The 18,796-nt window shown below is 48.0% G+C and overlaps 1 protein-coding gene across 4 annotated transcripts in view; it reads right to left on the bottom strand.

Moving 5' to 3' along the window:
- The window catches only part of ANXA6 (annexin A6), a 50,151-nt gene extending 38,060 nt beyond the window's left edge, over positions 1-12,091 (bottom strand). For all 4 annotated transcript variants that reach the window (XM_081495873.1, XM_081495872.1, XM_081495875.1 and 1 more), the window contains exons 1-2: positions 12,033-12,091; positions 1,503-1,546 (exon numbers count right to left, since the gene is read on the bottom strand). In XM_081495873.1, the coding sequence (XP_081351999.1) occupies positions 1,503-1,520 (18 nt within the window). In that variant the 5' untranslated portion in view covers positions 1,521-1,546; positions 12,033-12,091. The remainder of the gene's footprint in view (positions 1-1,502; positions 1,547-12,032) is intronic.
- Positions 12,092-18,796: the final 6,705 nt, after the last annotated feature.

The following is an 18,796-nucleotide window of genomic DNA, read 5'->3' on the forward strand; positions in this document are numbered from 1 at the left end:
TCCTAGAGCTTCGCCCTCCTGGAATTCTTGCTTGCAGGATGTCTGTGGCTGCTGGTCCATGGTAACAAGAAAGCACAGGTCAGCCAGGCAGACAGTAGGGTCTTGGAGCAGTGGATCAGGAGTCCAAAAATGCATGTCCTAGGTCCTGGTCACTCAGCTCCCAGGGCCTGATCTGTCCACTAGGGTCATCTGGAATCCTGCAATTCGAGTATCTCTCTGGAAGTAACTCTAGGATGACATAGGATGTGGGGAGCAGCAAGAATTATGCCTTGGATCATAGTCTATAACCACTAGCACCCTCTCCGGGTCATAGAGGCCACTTGGGCAAAGTGTGCTCCTCAGAGGCTGATAGGGAGGCCATGGCTAAGATTCTTGAGCACTGATCTCACATCATACAACACACTGTGCTCTTCAAGAATTGTGAATAGATATCCTTAAGACCTCTGTGCACTGGGTGGCAAGTCATGAAGATGAGGACAATGTTTAGTTATCACTGAGCTCAATCACCTCATAATGGAAACTGGGGCCCCAGAGAAGGTAAGGAACTCACCCAAGATTATGCAGCTCCTGTATTATGTCTGTGGCCAATAGCTCTATGATCAACGTGAAGGACCAAAGGGGCCAAGTCAGGGGTCTCTTTGTTTTATTCTTCCTTTTCAACCCCATCATTACAGTGACCATGACTTTTTCTCTAAGGCCAGCTGACAGGGATCACTCTCAGGTAAACCCTGGCACAGAGCAATACCTCTGACCAGGGTAGGAACGTAATCTTGGCTACACACAGGAGTAACACCTCTGATACACCTCAAATTCTACAGCCCAGCAAAGTGCTCAGATGGCATGAAAGACTGGGGCCTCCCAAGCCACGGAAACTTCATCCTAAATGCCAGTGACAGGGAACACTTTCACCTTCAGAGCAGAGAGCATCGTTAATGTTTTTGCCCATCCAGTATCCATCTCCCTGCCAGGGGCAACTGCTCTTGGGCCATGCAGTTCAGGAAGGAGCAGCTCCACCACCTGGATCCAAGTTACCCAGGCCCAGCCAATAAAAACCCAGGACTTCCCCTGGAATCATGTGGTATAAACTATGTTGTTTCCTGCATGTTGCTCAAGAAGCAGAAGGGAAGCCTAGAGCTGCTGGTAGCTAGTACAAGAAATCAAGAAAGAATCTGTCCAAGAATGAAGCCACCCAGATGAGACCCAGTTCATGGAGGCAGAATCCTGACAATATCAGGTGGGCCCCTGGATCTAGCCAGACCTGAAGCCCTGGGCTTCTCGGTCATGTGAGCCAATATACATACTTTGTGTTTAGGATGTTGTGTGTTCTCATTGGTCACTTGCATCGGAAAGAGCTGTGACTCATAACACGAGCAAGAAAGCCTGAGACCCTCTTTAGCTGCTTTCAAAACTGAAGGTACCAGGGATCTGTGTTACAGGCCCAGTGACTCCAGGAGAAGCCCAGGCCCAGGGAAAGTACTACAGAAAAGGGAGAATCTCCTTACCTGTGCTGGTTTGGCCATGGTCTCAGATTTTGCAGCAGAAAACACTGTGGAGAGAAAAGAAATGGCATGAGATGTCTCTGCACATTGACTCCCTCTATTCTTTCACCCAGATTTCCCCACCTGTCCTTCCTCCCAAGGGAGAGTGTGCTCCACCTGCTCTTTTTCAACTGCTTCCAGCCCTTCAGGTTAAATCACACCCGAAGATGCGGCTCAGGGAGGGAGGGAGGGAGTGAAGTCACTTAGTCATGTCCGACTCTTTGTGACCCCATGGATTGTAGCCTAACAGGCTCCTCTGTCCATGGGATTTTCCAGGCAAGAGTACTGGAGTGGGCTGCCATTTCCTTCTCCAGGGGATCTTCCCGACCCAGGGATCAAACCCGGGTCTCCCACATTGTAGGCAGATGCTTTACCGTCTGAGCCACCAGGGAAGCCACCTGCGGCTCAGTGACAGGCACATTTTTGGGAGGATAATAGATGGACTTTTCAGGATCCAGGTGCTCACACCATGATGGGAAAGACTCCTAGAACTGGGAGAATTTGGAAGCTGAAGAGAGGACATTACCACTGACCAGGATGGTTCCTCCAGGCCAGGAAGGGCACTTCCACAGAATCTATCTCACGTAACCCTTCCAGCAATCCTTTCTGGCATCAAATTCCCTTTTCTCATAGAGGAGGGAACTGAGGACGGGGAGGTTAAACAATTTGCCCAAGATCATACAGTTTAAAGCTGAATCACTACATACAAAACAGATAAACAACAAGGACCTACTATATAGTTAATATCTTGTGATAACACATGATGGAAAAGAATTTGAAAAAGAATATATACATATGTAACTGAGTCACTTTGCTATACAGCTGAAACTAACACAACATTGTAAATTAACTCTACTCCAAAAAAACCTGAATCCAACAAAGTTAGATCCCAGGGTCCAGGCCATCTGCACCATGCATGCTCTCTTCCCACATCACCAAGAATAGTCCAGAATACAGGGCTTAACAGGCTGCAGATGAGCACACTCAAGGGCACTGGGTCACCTGCTGCGAATATCTGAGGGGCTGTGGTTTCTTTAGCATCTACTCCGACTAGGCACTGCTCTAGATGCTGAGGATACAGCAGGAAACAAGAGAATTTCTAAAACCTGTGCTTTTCGGGAGCCCCCTCTATAATGGGGAAGAATACCAGATGCATATGATAAAAACTAATGAGAAAAGCTGAAGTTTGGTCGGGAGAGTGAGACACGGGGTGTGATCACAGGTGGGGCGTTCAGAGGTATCATGAACAATGTTGCGACCTGAGGGCAGTGAGGTCAAGGAGCTCAGTGTGGCTAGTATGGTGGCAGGGAGTGGGGTGGGGGCACTGGTAGGATGTGGCATCAAGGGACCAGTGCTTGAGGCCACTATAAAGACTTTGAGTTTTTCTCTGATGGGGCAGATCATGGGTGAGGGTGGAGGCTGCACAAACAGGACACACAATCTCATCAAAAGGGGTGTCAGGACACAGAATCTACAGTGAAGGAATAAGAAACAAACATATCTTACCTAAAAAGAAATACAAAACGAAATGTTACTGCTTTGGAAAGGGGAAGAGAAGGGTGGAGGGGCTGGGCTATGAAGCCCTCTTGGCAGGTGGGCAGAGATGGAAGAGATGCAATCTTGGGATTAGAGGAGAAAGAAGGACCAGTGCTTTCTATTTAATCAGGATTGTACAATTTGATCTTTTTAAACTAGGTCTATGTATTACTTTTTAAAAGTAAAAGTAACAAACTCTTATCAGACTTAAATTCAGTAAGACCCCACAGGGAGCTGAACCAGAACAGAGGGTATGAACAAAGGAGATGCTTAACCTGGATGCTTTCCAGGTCTTCACATACCATCACCCCCGGCCTACACCCCCACACATTAAGGGGAAATCAGCCCCTTATCTCAGCTCATAATCCTGCTCTCACTCGGGGGCCACTGGAGACCCGTAACAGAGTGGGAACACAGGTTTGGAGTCAGACAGACAGACCTAGGCTCAAGTCCGTTTTGTCACTTACTCGCTATGTGACCTTGGGCACATTGCTCATCTCTGAATTCAAGGTTATCTTAAGTACAAAACTGGGGCTTTCCCCTTCCTGCCTTGGAGAGTGGGAGGATGAGACTCAACTTACATCAAGGCCAGGCAGAGATGTGTTCTCAGTAAGTGGTGGCCTTCAGTGTGCTGGGTGATATTCTAAGGACAGGGCTCTGTCGTGTTTATCTATGTGTCGCTACCGCCTGAATTCAAGTCTCCAAAACCACAGTTAGCAGACAGACTTGAGTGAAAAGCAGAGGGCAGCGATTTGCCTGTAACCACAGAGAGAGCTCAGAGCAGAGCTTGAGGAAACCCTGCTGTTTCCCTGACAACCAGGGGCCCTCTGGTACAGACTAGAGCTCACCTCAGGAAATGGAAACTCCCCGGGGGGGTAGGGAGCCCATAACTACCCTGAGGTTCGACCAGGAGCCAGCTCTGGGTTTCCCCAAGCCAAGTGGACGGTATGGGCAAAGTGAGGGAGCACCAAGGCCAGCAGAGTAAAGGGACTGCAGGAGGGGCATGAAGTCACCTGCATTTCCGGCTTCAAAGCATTTTCCTTTGGCCTTGTTGCTGGAAACTTTAGCAGCTGGCGGCAGCCCAGGCCCATCTGGATGGCTCAGAGGAGGGCCTCCGAGTCTTTGGGAAAATGCTCTGGGTTTTGAGAGAAGTTTGTGTGTGCCTCTTGCGAGTGCATGTCTTGTGTATACATAGAAAGCAAACATTGTCCAGAACTGCATGTTCTGAGTGCAGTTCAAGGGAGCTGAGCTTCGACAGCCCCTGCTTTGAGGGCTGGGGGAAGCTGTGGAGCTAATCACAGAGGCACCATCAAGGCTTTACGAGGGGCTCTGATCCCTCCCAGGGTGACCTAGACCACACTTCTCAAGTTGCCTGAATAAACGTTTTACATCCAGGGTTTCAGAATCCCAGATGTAACAACCCACTGCTCCAAGTCCCTCACTTTCTAGACAGAGATAAAGGCATGTCAGGCCCAGACAATGGCCAACATCTCCACCTCCCACACAGGTCACCACAAGCCTCCACACAGCACTGAGCCCTCACTGCAATAGGACGTGAGGAAGAGGCCAAAGGGAAAGACCCAGGTTCGGTTCCCAGCCTGCCCCTCTATTCAGACAAGCCAGGTTGCCTCTCTCAAACTCCGTTTCTTCATCAGCAAAGTGTGGATGTTACTCTATCTTTGGAAAAACCCAGAGAGGGTGTGAGACTTTTGCAGATACCAACCAGGGATTCTCACAGCAAAATCTCAGAATATCAGTCCTGGGAGAGTTCTCCCCCAAGGCCACAGGACTCCTCTCTTTTCCCACCCCATCCCCAATATGCAAGTTTCATCATCTTGGTTGAAATAGCTTATCAAGACTGGCAGGTATGGCCACTCTACGCTGGTGCCTCTCTCCTCCCAGAAACTCTGAATCTCTTCAGACATGGATTTCCAGGAAGGTTCATCAGGACAGATCATTCCAGAAACCCATTCAAGGCAGAGTGGCCTCCTGGCCTTGTGCTGCTGTGACTACCTCCTGCCTTAGTTCTCAGGCTATCAGCAAACAGGACTGACTCCAGGAGGAACACTCCAGGGTACAGAATACCAGGGCTGGCTCGACCGCCAATGCCCAACTATAGCATTGCAGAAACCGAGAACCAAACAGAAGACATCGTCCAAGTCCTGCAAAAGGCATGGGCTTGGAGTCAGACTCAGTCACAGCTTTACCCCCTAGCAATTTGTAATTTTGTAAGTTACCTAAACATGAATCTCAATTTCCACATCTACAAAATAAAGTCCCAAACATTTACAAAAGACAGCGTGGCATTTTGTAATTAAGACTGCAGGCTTTGCAGTCACAGCCTAAATTCAGATTCTAACTGCTCGTGGCCATGGGTGAATTGCATCATTTCTCTCTTATTCAGTTTCTTCATCTCTAAAATGATAATCTCACAAGGTTTTTGTGAATATTCAATAAAGTAAGGAAGGTAAAATACTTAGCATGGTGAAGTGCAGAGTAAATGTTGAATTAGTGGTGCTGCTGCTGCTAAGTCGCTTCAGTCGTGTCCGACTCTGTGCGACCCCATAGACGGCAGCCCATCAGGCTCCGCCGTCCCTGGGATTCTCCAGGCAAGAATACTGGAGTGGGTTGCCATTTCCTTCTCCAGTGCATGAAAGGAAAAAGTGAAAGTGAAGTCGCTCAGTCGTGTCCGACTCTTAGCGACCCCATGGACTGTAGCCTACCAGGCTCCTCCGTCCATGGGATTTTCCAGGCAAGAGTACTGGAGTGGGGTGCCATTGCCTTCTCCGATTAGTGGTGCTAGCTTCTGTTAAAACAATCATTGTCATTAGAGCAGTGGTCTCCAAAGTGGGGTACCAGACACAATGATCCACTGGGGTGCAGGATGAGAATACTACAACTTACAACTTTCTAAACTGATCTTGGGACTTCCCTGGTGGTCCAGTGTCTAAGAATATGAGCTCCCAATGCAGGGGGCCCAGGTTTAATCCCTGGTCAGGGAACTAGAGTCCACACGCTACAACTGAGAGTTCATAAGATGCAACTAAAGATCCCGAATGCCTCATCTAAGATCTGGCACAACTAGATAGACAGATAAAAAGAATAAATTGATCTTGTCCTTTCATGTTCCATTTTTATGTCTGCTCAGTTCAGTTCAGTCGCTCAGTCGTGTCTGACTCTTTGCAACCCCATGAATTGCAGCACGCCAGGCCTCCCTGTCCATCACCAACTCCCAGAGTTTACCCAAACCCATGTCCATCAAGTCGGTGATGCCATCCAACCATCTCATCCTCTGTCGTCCCTTTCTCCTCCTGCCCCCAATCCTTCCCAGCATTAGGGTCTTTTCCAATGAGTCAACCCTTCGCATGAGGTGGCCAAAGTATTGGAGTTTCAGCTTCAACATCAGTCCTTCCAATGAACACCCAGGATTGATCTCCTTTAGGATGGATTGATTGGATCTCCTTGCAGTCCAAGGGACTCTCAAGAGTCTTCTCCAACACCAGAGTTCAATAGCATCAATTCTGCGTTGCTCAGCTTTCTTCACCGTCCAACTCTCATATCCATACATGACCACTGGAAAAACCATAGCCTTGACTAGACGGACTTTTGTTGGCAAAGTAATGTCTCTGCTTTTAAATATGCTATCTAGGTTGGCCATAACCTTCCTTCCAAGGAGTAAGCGTCTTTTAATTTCATGGCTGCAAGCACCATCAGCAGTAAAGTTGAAGATGCATATTAGGGGTTCAGGCTGACAGAAGTACTCAATCAAGAATATAGACTCAATGGAATGAAGCTGAGGAAGGAGAAGAAAGAGGGGAGAAGAAGCACCAGCATAAGGAAATGCACTTCTGTTTTCAAAACGCAGCCTGCCGGCTTTGGAGGAATTGAGTGCACTTTTGGGAGGACAGAGATGTTGAGTATTAGGGTATGAGATCAGGTGTGGAGGGTAAGGGCAAATTGAGGAAAATTTTATAAATAATCTGGAAAATCATGCAAAAAAAATCACCCAAACCTCTGTGCCCCAGGAGTGCCCAAGGGACTGCCCACTCATCTCCAAAGGCCCCCTTTCAACGTAGGCCCTCTGAGCTCGGCATTCAAGGCCCTTGACATCCTTCCTGATTTGCCTGCCCTCCTTTTCCTGCTCTTCACCCACCACCACACCCTCTTTCCCCCTAAACCAGGAATCTCTTCCACTAGCACTTTCTAACCAGTCTTCCAGCATCAAAATCAGTGCTTTTTCAATTCTGGCTTCATTAATAACCACCTGGGGAGTTTTTCAAACTTAGCAAAGCATAGGGCAACCTCCAGAGACTCAACAGACCACAAATGAGGCCTGGGCTTTTGTAATTTTTGAAAACTCTCCTAAGTGACTCTAACTCTTCTAGGAAGCCAGGAGGGACTTCTCCCATCTTTGAACCACAGCGTGACTCTGAAACCATCTACTCGTGAGAGGCCTGGGTCAACCACCGTGGATTTATCATTCCTCAGTTACATGCAGGCTGTTTGTCTTCACGGTATTACAAGGGAATAAAAATCTATGAAAACACAATTCTTAGAGACATGCTCATTCTGTCCTATCTGATTAAAAAGTTGGGTGGATTTCCCTCCCTTTTCCCTCCCCCACCTCTGGTGGAAAAACCAGTTTGCCTCCATTTGTACATTCCTTTTGATATAAAAGTAACTACTGATTCTCTTCTGAGCTGGTTCTAACATCTGCCTGGTCCAGTCATGGATTATTGAATAGAATAAAATCTTTAGCACATGATCATTTTTATATCTGTGTGAGTGATATAAAGGTAGAATCACTTTACCTTTTTACCTTTTCCTGAAAATCATTGTGTGTGTTTCCTTAATGCACCCCCTACTACCAAGTGTAGTTTATAAGGATTTTTGAGTGAAAGATACTGAGTAATTGTCATGTCATTCTTTAGTGACTCCTTTGAAAAAAATCATAGAATAAAAAGAAATCATCTTGCCAACTAGTTTTCAAACTCATTATACAGCCAGGAGAGGAAATTACTTGAGGGGTTAAGTAACTTTCCCTGCTCATACAAAACATTAGTGATTAAGCAGGGCCTCATTTTTCAAAACCTATTTATTGAGTGCCTCCTGCATGCCAATTGGCAGGAGCTGGGGGTAGAAAAGACGATAAGACAGGTGAATCTCCTGCCTCAATGAAGTTGACAAATTTTTGTGCAGTGACTTGCATTTTTTTTTTTATACCATATACTACTGGTAACAAACGAAAAAAAAAATCATTCATTACGATAAACAAACATACTTTTTAAGCATGAGATTAAAAGCATATACAGTAAGAGGTCTAACAGTTTCTTCTGGCATTCCAGTAAATCATCTTTAGTGCTTCCCAGGGTGGGTGCACCCCTCTTTGGAGGCCCCTGGGCTACAAAATCTAGATCCTTCCCTTTCTCCTTTCCTGATGGCTCCTCCCCACCACAGTCTGCAGGAAGACACCAAGGGACAGCCCCTTCCCCTGCCAGGACCTGCCTTAAAGAAGCCAGAGTAAATGCCTTTCCTGGCCCTGTGCCCGGGCACATCCCCTAGCTCACAGCACTCGGATTTCTTAGAGAGCAGTGTCTTCCCCTCTCCTGCCCCAGAACCACTGATCCTCAGGCAGGATAAGGCCCCAGGAGACAATCTTGGATGCCCCAGGTTTGGAGTTGGACTGGCCTGGGTCTGAATCCCAGTTCAGGCCACTTTTGTGAGCAACAACAAAACACAGTGTCTCCCAGCACACAGGCAGGAGCCAGACTGCCTGAGACTGAAGCCCGATCTGCTGTTTAGGAGCTGAGTGGCCTAGGACATGTATTTAGCTTCAAATGTAAAATAGGGGACAAAATAGTGCCTACCTCAGAGGAGTTGTGGTGAGCATGAAAAAAATTAAGACATATCTGGTGCTTAGAAGGGGGCTTCCCAGGCAGCTCAGAGGTAAAGAATCCACCTGCCAAAGCAGGAGACACGGGTTTGATCCCTGGATTGGGAAGTCCCCTGGAGAAGGGAATGGCTACCCACTGCAGTATTCTTGCCTGTGAAACCCAATGGACAGAGGAGCCTGGTGGGCTACAGTCCATAGGGTCACAAAAGAGTCGGACACAACTTAGTGACTAAAGAACGACAACAGTGCTTAGAAGACATCCTGGAACACAGGACACCCTATGTAAATGTTAGTGTTCTTTCTACCCTAAACATTTGATAACTGAGTTTCCACATTTGCAGGAAGGGCATGGTAACAGCATCCAACATTCAAGGGTTCAGCCAAGACCTGGTAAGTTAGAAGGTTCAATAAATAAAAGAAGTTACTATTTTATTATTATTTACAAAGACATCCGTTTTGTAGATGAGGAACCCGAGGCTCAGGTCCTCTGCTTCCTCAAGCACCACACCCTTCTGAGATTCTAGCAGTAGCACCTGATTCTCTGGGCAGGGTGCTCTCAGTTTACAAAACACTTTTTCACATCTGCCATTTTATAATTGGAGAAGGAAATGGCAACCCACTCCAGTGTTCTTGCCTGGAGAATCCCAGGGATGGGGGAGCCTGGTGGGCTGCCGTCTATGGGGTTGCACAGAGTTGGACACAACCAAAGTGACTCAGCAGCAGCAGCAGCAGCCATTTTATAATCTCGTGACGGTGAATATCAACCTCATCCTCATTTTACAGATGGGGGATCTGAAGCTCAGAGAACCCAAGGACAGGCATTCCTCCTTAGCCAGTCTCTGGGGAGAGCTTCTCAACCCCAGAAGGAAAGGGAGTGTGGCTGGATTCCAAACCAACACGTTTCAAAGGATGAATAAAGGCACTCTAACCCAAGACTTCCTCTCCTCTTTTGAGATGGCGCTAGAGGAACAGGCAAGTTGAAAATCAGGGTCGAGACCACACCCCGTGCTTTGTCCCCACCCAGGAAGTATCTTGGAGGGGTTGGGTGGGGTGAGGCTGGGGACCCGACTGGACCTCTGTGGAAAATTCTAGAATGGTGCATGAAGAGCCAGCAGCCCCAAACCATTTGACCAGCTGGGCCCTCTGCGCACAGCTCTTATCCTTCTAAAGAGGAAGGCATTAAGGCCCAGAGGGGTAGTAGTGTGCCCGGGGGCCCAGCTGGCTAGTGCAAGGCCGAGGCTGGGGCTGGGTGTGGCTGGAGCTCCTCTGGATGCTGCAGTGCAGATGTTCCAGACGCTGGCAGGTACCCAACACTGCAGAGCTCCCCGATCCCATCTTAGGAACGAGCCCAACAGGCCAGGTCCCTGGTTTCCCAGGGGCAGCCCCCTCCTCTGCACACTCCAAGACAGAGTCTGCTCCAGTAACAGCTGTGGCCCTTACCCAGAAACCACAAATATTTTCTGTATCCCAGCAGCCTGGGCCTCAGGAACAAAGAGTGGAAGGCAAAGAAAAATGGATGAGTGACTGTCACAGCTGCCCAGGGGGATGGGTGCCTCTGCCCCACCCTGTTCCCCACAATCCTAAACCTCAGAACAGTTGAATCCTAGACCACCAGTGCAGCAAGAGGCAGTCAGTCAGTTCGGCAGACTTTCCTATAGAAGGGTTACTAAGGCACAGAGCAGGAAGGGGTTTGCCCAAGGACCCCGGCACCTGGAACTGTGACCCAACTTTTCACTAACCCCTAGGCCAGTGCCCTCTGCATTGGTGCAGAGCTTGTCAGCCAGAAGGGCAGGGTCCATGACAACTGAAACTGGGCGGCCATTCACCTCCAAAGTGGGGGCTAAGCAGGTCATGATAACAGGTTGGGTCAGTGGGGCCGGCAATTTAAGGTGTGCTTTGGGTAGGGGAGGAAGGGGAAGTGAGGGGAAAGGGCGGGCCAGGGAAACCAGAGCTCTTTGACAAACTCTGGGGCCTATGTCCAAATTTGGAATTGTCAGTGAAGACCCACCAAGGTTGAGAGGAAAGGAAGGGGAGGGAGGAAGCAAAGGACCACCCCCAGCCCTTCCCCTTGCAAGGGTGAGCTGGGTAGGCCAGGCTTCCCAAGCCTGTAATCAAGACTTCCCAAATCTGTCATCATTCTCTGCAGCTGACAAATAAATCGATTTTCACAGCCATTGCTTCCTCTGAGAGGGGCTGGGTTTATCATTTCTGGACTTGGAGAAGGAAACTGAGGCTCAGAAAGGGAACACTAGGGATTCAAGGTCACACTGCAGGCTGCTGGGGGAGCCATGATTGGACTCAGGGAATATCACACACGTGCTATTATCTGAGGTGTCATCTGAGGCCCCCAAGCTTTGGCTGACCCTGGACTGAGGGGATCAGGAGGAAGGGTGGGGCCTCCACGCCATCACAAGGCCCCTGGAGCCCAACTGGGAGTCTCCTTTAGAAGAGAGGAGTGGTCCCTAGAGGGCGGGAGGGTCCATGGGGCCCTGAGGTGTGGACAGCCGGCCCCTCGTCGGTCAGCATACAAAGGGCCCTCCCTTGGGGACACACACAAGCCATTTCAGGTGCAGCCCCAGGGTCTGATTCTTTTTGCCCAGTCTTCGGCTCCAGCCACGCCCTTCCCTGCGGGCCCTTAAACCCCCACCCAGGTGCCTCCAACCAGGGGCCTTCAAAGTCTCTCAAGCCCCGCACGGCAGGGGTCCCACGGGCCCCCCGCCCCTCCTCCATACCCTCTGCAGAGCAGCACCCCCTGTCCCCTCCCTCCTCCTCTCCTTCTTTTCTCCTTTCCAAACCGCAGCCCGCGCGCCCTCCACCTCCGCTTCCCCGCCTGCGGCCGTGGATTTGCTCCACTGCGCTGCCCCAAACACTCGCTGCCGGCGACCCTCTCGGGTTACCGCACCCTCGAGTTCCCGGTCCCCGCGCCCCTCCCCGGAGCCGGCGGCAGGCGTGGGTCAGCGATGACTGGGCGTTTACGGCTCTCCCTTCAGGTCCCTACAACCCCCCTTCGTGTGGGGTGGGGGGGTCCCCTGGAGCGATTCCGTCTCCAGCTTCAAGCTACTCACCGCGCGGTGGAAGCCTCCCTAGCGGACGGACAGAGGAGCAGAGACGGACACGCGGACGCGGAGCTCGCAGGGTCAGAGCCCGTTATTAGGGCGGTAGCAGCCGCAGCGCAGGGGCGGGCCAGAAGGACAGTCTTCGGCTCCGGGGCCGGACACGTGGCGCGCGGGGGCCAATCGGGCTCTCCCCACCTCCCCCACCCCCACCCTTCCCCCTATCCCCAAACTCTTTCGCTCCTGGAATCTTAGAATGTCACCAGACGGGAGGGGCCTCTCCAGGAGAACCTCCGTCCAAGCTCAGTCCCCGGACCCTCGCGACCTGGAGGGGAGGCGGACTTGACCAAGGTCATTCGGCCATTCAGGACCAAAAGTCAGAGCTCCCGACTCCAGTTCTGTACACTTTCCCCCAAATCCCTACTGCTCTCCCTAGCTTTGTTGAGAAACAGGACGTTGAAGCTTAACAAAGTTAAAGCCAAGCATTTAATCTGCCTGATCAGATTCTATCCCTCAACAGCCCCATCAGGTCTGTAACATGACTTAGCCACTTCCCAGAGGAAAGCCCAGAGAAGCCCAGTTTTTAGGCGAAGGTCACACAGCTAGTAAGTTGTGGAGCGGGGATTCCAACGCTCTTCTGGAGGGGCGCTTGCTCCAGCTTTGCTCTGGGGAGCGCACAGTCCCCAGGAAAGGGAGACAGACCAGCAGCTATAACTCGGGGCTGTGGGGGAAAACCATATAATAATTCGAAAGGGATAAACTTTGGGAATCCAGAGGAACTGAGAATGACTGCCCCCAGGGGATTTGTAAAGACTTCCTGCAGGAGGTGATACTGCAGTAAAATCAGAAGTACTTCCCACCCTCCACCCACCCCTTAGAAATTCTGCTTTGATGGAAAGATGGCAACCCTAGGCTGCTGAGTCTTCACAGGCAAGACTCTTAGATGCTCTGATTTTCAATTTGCTCAACCAAAATATAGGGATCATCAAAGCTTCTTCCAAATGTTGTCTTCAATCTGTAACTAGTTTAGAGAACTCTAAGCCCCTAGCAAGGAGTATGTTCATCTACTGATTCCCTCAACATTTACTGAGCACCTGTTTCATGCTGGGCACTGAGCTGGGAGACCAGTGAGCAAATAGTAAATGAAGCCCAGACCTGCCCTCAGGGAGCTTCTACTCTTATGGAAGACAGATGGCTAGGTCTTTGTTAAAATAAAGATTATGTAGTTATAATCTGGCAACAATAAAAGATGCTTTAATGGCAGATGGATCCCGTCTAACCTACATCTTTGAATGAGAGTGGTGTTAAATTGTGACCAAAATATGAATGGAATCTAGTAGGAGACTAAGAAGAAATTAAAATAATTAATGGTTTAAATAAGTAAATTAATTATGTGATTAACTTAAGATGACATCTGCTGTTAGCAGAAGTGTTACCGGACACGGGTTCCTGCAGAATAACTCAGAGGTATTGCTATGTATATTCATTCAGGAGGACCAGGACCCTGCCTCAAGACTGCACTATTTTCTCTTCACTGCTCCTCCTTTGTTTGTACATCCCCTCCCTTCCCTGATTAGCAACTGTTTGAACCTACCCCCTTGGAACTCAGGGAAGGTCACGGAGGCTGATGAAAGCCTGTTTTTCTACAAACAAGAAATGGGAATGCAGAAAGGATTTGTATGTGGGAGCCCCACAGGGATGCTTGGCTTCAGAAGCAACACCTTCGGAGATAGACTTTGAGGAGGCTGGCCCAAGCAAGGATGGAGGTGAGGTCTCCTCAAGCATCATAACGGTATCTGCTATTTATTGAGAATTTTGTATGAGCCAGGCACCATTATAAATGCTTTACTTGCAATGCCACATTGAATCCTCACAATTCATTAGTAAATATTTATTCAGCACCTCCTCTGTACCAGGCACTATTTTAGAAACTTTATCAGCAAACACAATGATCTCTGCCCTCATGGAATCTGCATTCCAGAAGAGGGAAGATAGATACACAACAAGTAAACATGACAGTATGTTAGCATGTGATAAGTGCTTTGGACAAAAAGAAGAAAAAGCAGATGAAGTGTCCCGGGCTGATGGGGGAAGTTGCAATGTTACATAGGGTTTTCAGCAGAGGAAACAGCTGGAACAAATGCTCCAGGGCTGGAGCAAGCCTGAAATGTTGAAGGAACAGCAAGGAAGCCAGTGGAGTGGAGTGAGCCAGAGGGAGGGAGGGGGCGGGAAGGTAGGGACAGGGATGGGCAGGGAGATGAGAAGATACAGCTTCTGACATCTATAAAGGCAGGAACAGAGATTTTTCCAGCTCAAGAAGAGACAGTGAATTTGCCCTTCATTTGCCTTTTGTTCTATTAGGTCCCTCAATGGGTTGGATGATTTCCACCCTATTGGTGAGGGCAAGCCTCTGCACTTAGTCTACTGAATCAAACACTTATCTCTTAGCTTATCAAATATTAACCCCAAAATAATGTTTTACTTAGCTCTCTGGGCAGCCCCCTTGTGAAAAGAAAATCCAAATGGACTTGGTATTTGTTAGAGCTCTCCCCAGCCGAGAGGACCTAGGCTGGGCCAGGGGCCGGGGGCCGGGGGCCTGGGGTGGCGGCGAGAGGAGTTACCCCAGGCCCAAGGAGCAGTGGCTGCGTGGGCACAGGAGGGCCAAGAGGAGTTACCCCACATTCAAGGTCAGGAGGGGCCATCGTGAGTAGATACCCCTTGTCCAAGGTAAGGAGCAACGGCTGCACTTTGCTGGAGCAGCTGTGAAGAAATACCCCACGTCCAAGGTAAGAGAAACCCAAGTAAGACGGTAGGTGTTGTGAGAGAGCATCAGAGGGCAGACACACTGAAACTAACATTATAGAAAACTAGCTAATCTGATCACACAGACCACAGCCTTGTCTATCTCAGTGAAACTAAGCCATGCTGTGTGGGGCCACCCAAGACAGATGGGTCATGGTGGAGAGGTCTGACAGAATGTGGTCGACTGGAGAAGGGCATGGCAAACCACTTCAGTATTCTTGCCTTGAGAACCCCATGAACAGTATGAAAAGGCAAAAAGATAGGACACTGAAAGATGAACTCCCCAGGTTAGTAAGTGCGCAATATGCTACTGGAGATCAGTGGAGAAATAGCTTCAGAAGGAATGATGGGATGGAGCCAAAGCAAAAACGATACCCAGCTGTGGATGTGACTGGTGATAGAAGCAAAGTCCGATGCTGTAAAGAGCAATATTGCATAGGAACCTGGAATGTTAGGTCCATGAATCAAGGCAAATTGGAAGTGGTCAGACAGGAGATGGCAAGAGTGAATGTCGACATTCTAGGCATCAGCGAACTAAGATGGACTGGAATGGGTGAATTTAACTCAGATGACCATTATATCTACTACTGTGGTCAAGAATTCCTTAGAAGAAATGGAGTAGCCATTATGGTCAACAAAAGAGTCCGAAAGGCAGTACTTAGATGCAATCTCAAAAACGATAGAATGATCTCTGTTTGTTTCCAAGGCAAACCATTCAATATCACAGTAATCCAAGTCTATGCCCCGACCAGTAACGCTGAAGAAGCTGAAGTTGAACGGTTCTCTGAAGACCTACAAGACCTTCTAGAACTAACACCCAAAAAAGATGTCCTTTTCATTATAGGGGACTGGAATGCAAAAGTAGGAAGTCAAGAAACATCTGGAGTAACAGGCAAATTTGGCCTTGGAGTACAGAATGAAGCAGGGCAAAGGCTAATAGAGTTTTGCCAAGAGAAGGCACTGGTCATAGCAAACACCCTCTTCCAACAACACAAGAGAAGACTCTACATATGGACATCACCAGATGGTCAACACCGAAATCAGATTGATTATATTCTTTGCAACCAAAGATGGAGAAGCTCTATACAGTCAGCAAAAACAAGACTGGGAGCAGACTGTGGCTCACATCATGAACTCCTTATTGCCAAATTCAGACTTAAATTGAAGAAAGTAGGGAAAACCACTAGTCCATTCAGGTATGACTTAGATCAAATCCCTTATGAGTATACAGTAGAAGTGACAAATAGATTTAAAGGAGTAGATCTGATAGACAGAGTGCCTGATGAACTATGGACAGAGGTTTGTGACATTGTACGGGAGATAGGGATCAAGACAATCCCCATGGAAAAGAAATGCAAAAAAGCAAAACGGCTGTCTGAGGAGGCCTTACAAATAGCTGGGAAGAGAAGCAAAAAGCAAAGGAGAAAAGGAAAGATATTCCCATCTGAATGAAGAGTTCCAAAGAATAGCAAAGAGAGATAAGAAAGCCTTCCTCAGCGATCAGTGCAAAGAAATAGAGGAAAACAACAGATTGGGAAAGACTAGAGATCTCTTCAAGAAAATTGGAGATACCAAGGGAACATTTCATGCAAAGGTGGGCTCAATAAAGGACAGAAATGGTATGGACCTAACAGAAGCAGAAGATATTAAGAAGAGGTGGCAAGAATACACAGAAGAACTGTACAAAAAAGATCTTCACGACCCAGATAATCACAATGGTGTGCTCACTCACCTAGAGCCAGACATCCTGGAATGTGAAGTCAAGTGGGCCTTAGGAAGCATCACTACGAACAAAGCTAGTGGAGGGGATGGAATTCCAGTTGAGCTATTTCAAATCCTAAAAGATGATGCTGTGAAAGTGCTGCACTCGATATGCCAGCAAATTTGGAAAACTCAGTAGTGTCCACAGGACTGGAAAAGGTCAGTTTTCATTCCAATCCCAAAGAAAGGCAATGCCAAAGAATGCTCAAACTACCGCACAATTGCACTCATCTCACATGCTGGTAAAGTAATGCTCAAAAATCTCCAAGCCAGGCTTCAGCAATACGTGAACCATGAACTTCCAGATGTTCAAGCTGGTTTTAGAAAAGGCAGAGGAACCAGAGATCAAATTGCCAATATCCGCTGGATGACCGAAAAAGCAAGAGAGTTCCAGAAAAACATCTTTTTCTGCTTTATTGATTATGCCAAAGCCTTTGACTGTGTGGATCACAATAAACTGTGGAAAATTCTGAAAGAGATGGGAATACCAGACCATCTGACCTGTCTCTTGAGAAACCTGTATGCAGGTCAGGAAGCAACAGTTGGAACTGGACATGGAACAACAGACTGGTTCCAAATAGGAAAAGGAATATGTCAAGGCTGTATATTGTCACCCTGCTTATTTAACTTATATGCAGAGTACATCATGAGAAACGCTGGGCTGGAAGAAACACAAGCTGGAATCAAGATTGCCGGGAGAAATATCAATAACCTCAGATATGCAGATGACATCACCCTTATGGCAGAAAGAGAAGAAGAACTAAAGAGCCTCTTGATGAAAATGAAAGAGGAGGGCGAAAAAGTTGGCTTAAAGCTCAACATTCAGAAAACTAAGATCATGGCATCTGGTCCCATCACTTCATGGGAAATAGATGGGGAAACAGTGGAAACAGTGTCAGACTTTATTTTTTTGGGCTCCAAAATCACTGCTGATGGTGATTGAAGCCATGAAATTAAAAGACGCTTACTCCTTGGAAGGAAGGTTATGGCCAACCTAGATAGCATATTTGAAAGCAGAGACATTACTTCGCCAACAAAAGTCCGTCTAGTCAAGGCTATGGTTTTTCCAGTGGTCATGTATGGATATGAGAGTTGGACGGTGAAGAAAGCTGAGCAACGCAGAATTGATGCTTTTGAACTGTGGTGCTGGAGAAGACTCTTGAGAGTCCCTTGGACTGCAAGGAGATCCAATCAATCCATCCTAAAGGAGATCAATCCTGGGTGTTCATTGGAAGGACTGATGTTGAAGCTGAAACTCCAATACTTTGGCCACCTCATGCGAAGAGTTGACTCATTGGAAAAGACCCTAATGCTGGGTAGGATTGGGGGCAGGATGAGAAGGGACAACAGAGGATGAGATGGTTGGATGGCATCACCGACTCGATGGACGTGGGTTTGGGTAGACTCCGGGAGTTGGTGATGGACAGAGAGGCCTTGCGTGCTGCAATTCATGGGGTCGCAAAGAGTCGAACACAACTGAGTGACTGAACTGAACTGAACTGAACTGAGAGCTCTCTAAATATGGAGCCTGGATCCCATTGAGGAAGTGTGACTTATGCTTGTCTTAGCCTAGATGGAATCTGATGGAATTTGTTGTTGTCCAAAACATCTATTTTCATCCAGAGGCTAATACTCAGGTACTCATCAAACCCTTACCCTAAAAGAACTTGAAACAGCCATCCCTTAAGGACAAATACTTTCTTACATTAGAGTCCAGCCTCAAGGCTTTTTAATACAAGTGCAGTTTTTCTTTAATTTTTTTTTTTCTTTTTTTGCCACACTGCACAGCTTGGAGGATGTTAGTTCCCTAACCAGGAATTGATCTTGGCAGTGAAAACACACAGTCCTAACCATTGGACTACCAGGGAATTCCCAGCTTCATGGCTTTTGCCTATAATTATAAGCCCTTGACTCTTTCTCTTCTTTGGAACACTATTTCAGTTTTACTGGACTCGGTGTCTCCCAAATCGCAATTCTTGAGACCAAATAAACTCTTTTATTATTTGCAGCCTTCTGCACTTCTTTCTTTGACCTGCTCAGACAAATGGGATACAGAGTGACCTGCCTCTTCCCTCACTCCAGCATCACCATGGATTGGAGTAAAGCATCTACCAGAGTCCACTGTGCTCTGCTGTTTTCTTAGGTGGTCCTGGCTTGTGGTGCTAAGTCCTGTACCTGAACCTCCCACCTTAGAAGAAGTTATTCTATTTGAG

Source organism: Giraffa tippelskirchi, chromosome 6 (assembly GCF_054371585.1).
Source record: "Giraffa tippelskirchi isolate mGirTip1 chromosome 6, T2T-mGirTip1v1.2.pri, whole genome shotgun sequence".
Taxonomy (NCBI): Eukaryota; Metazoa; Chordata; class Mammalia; order Artiodactyla; family Giraffidae; genus Giraffa; species Giraffa tippelskirchi.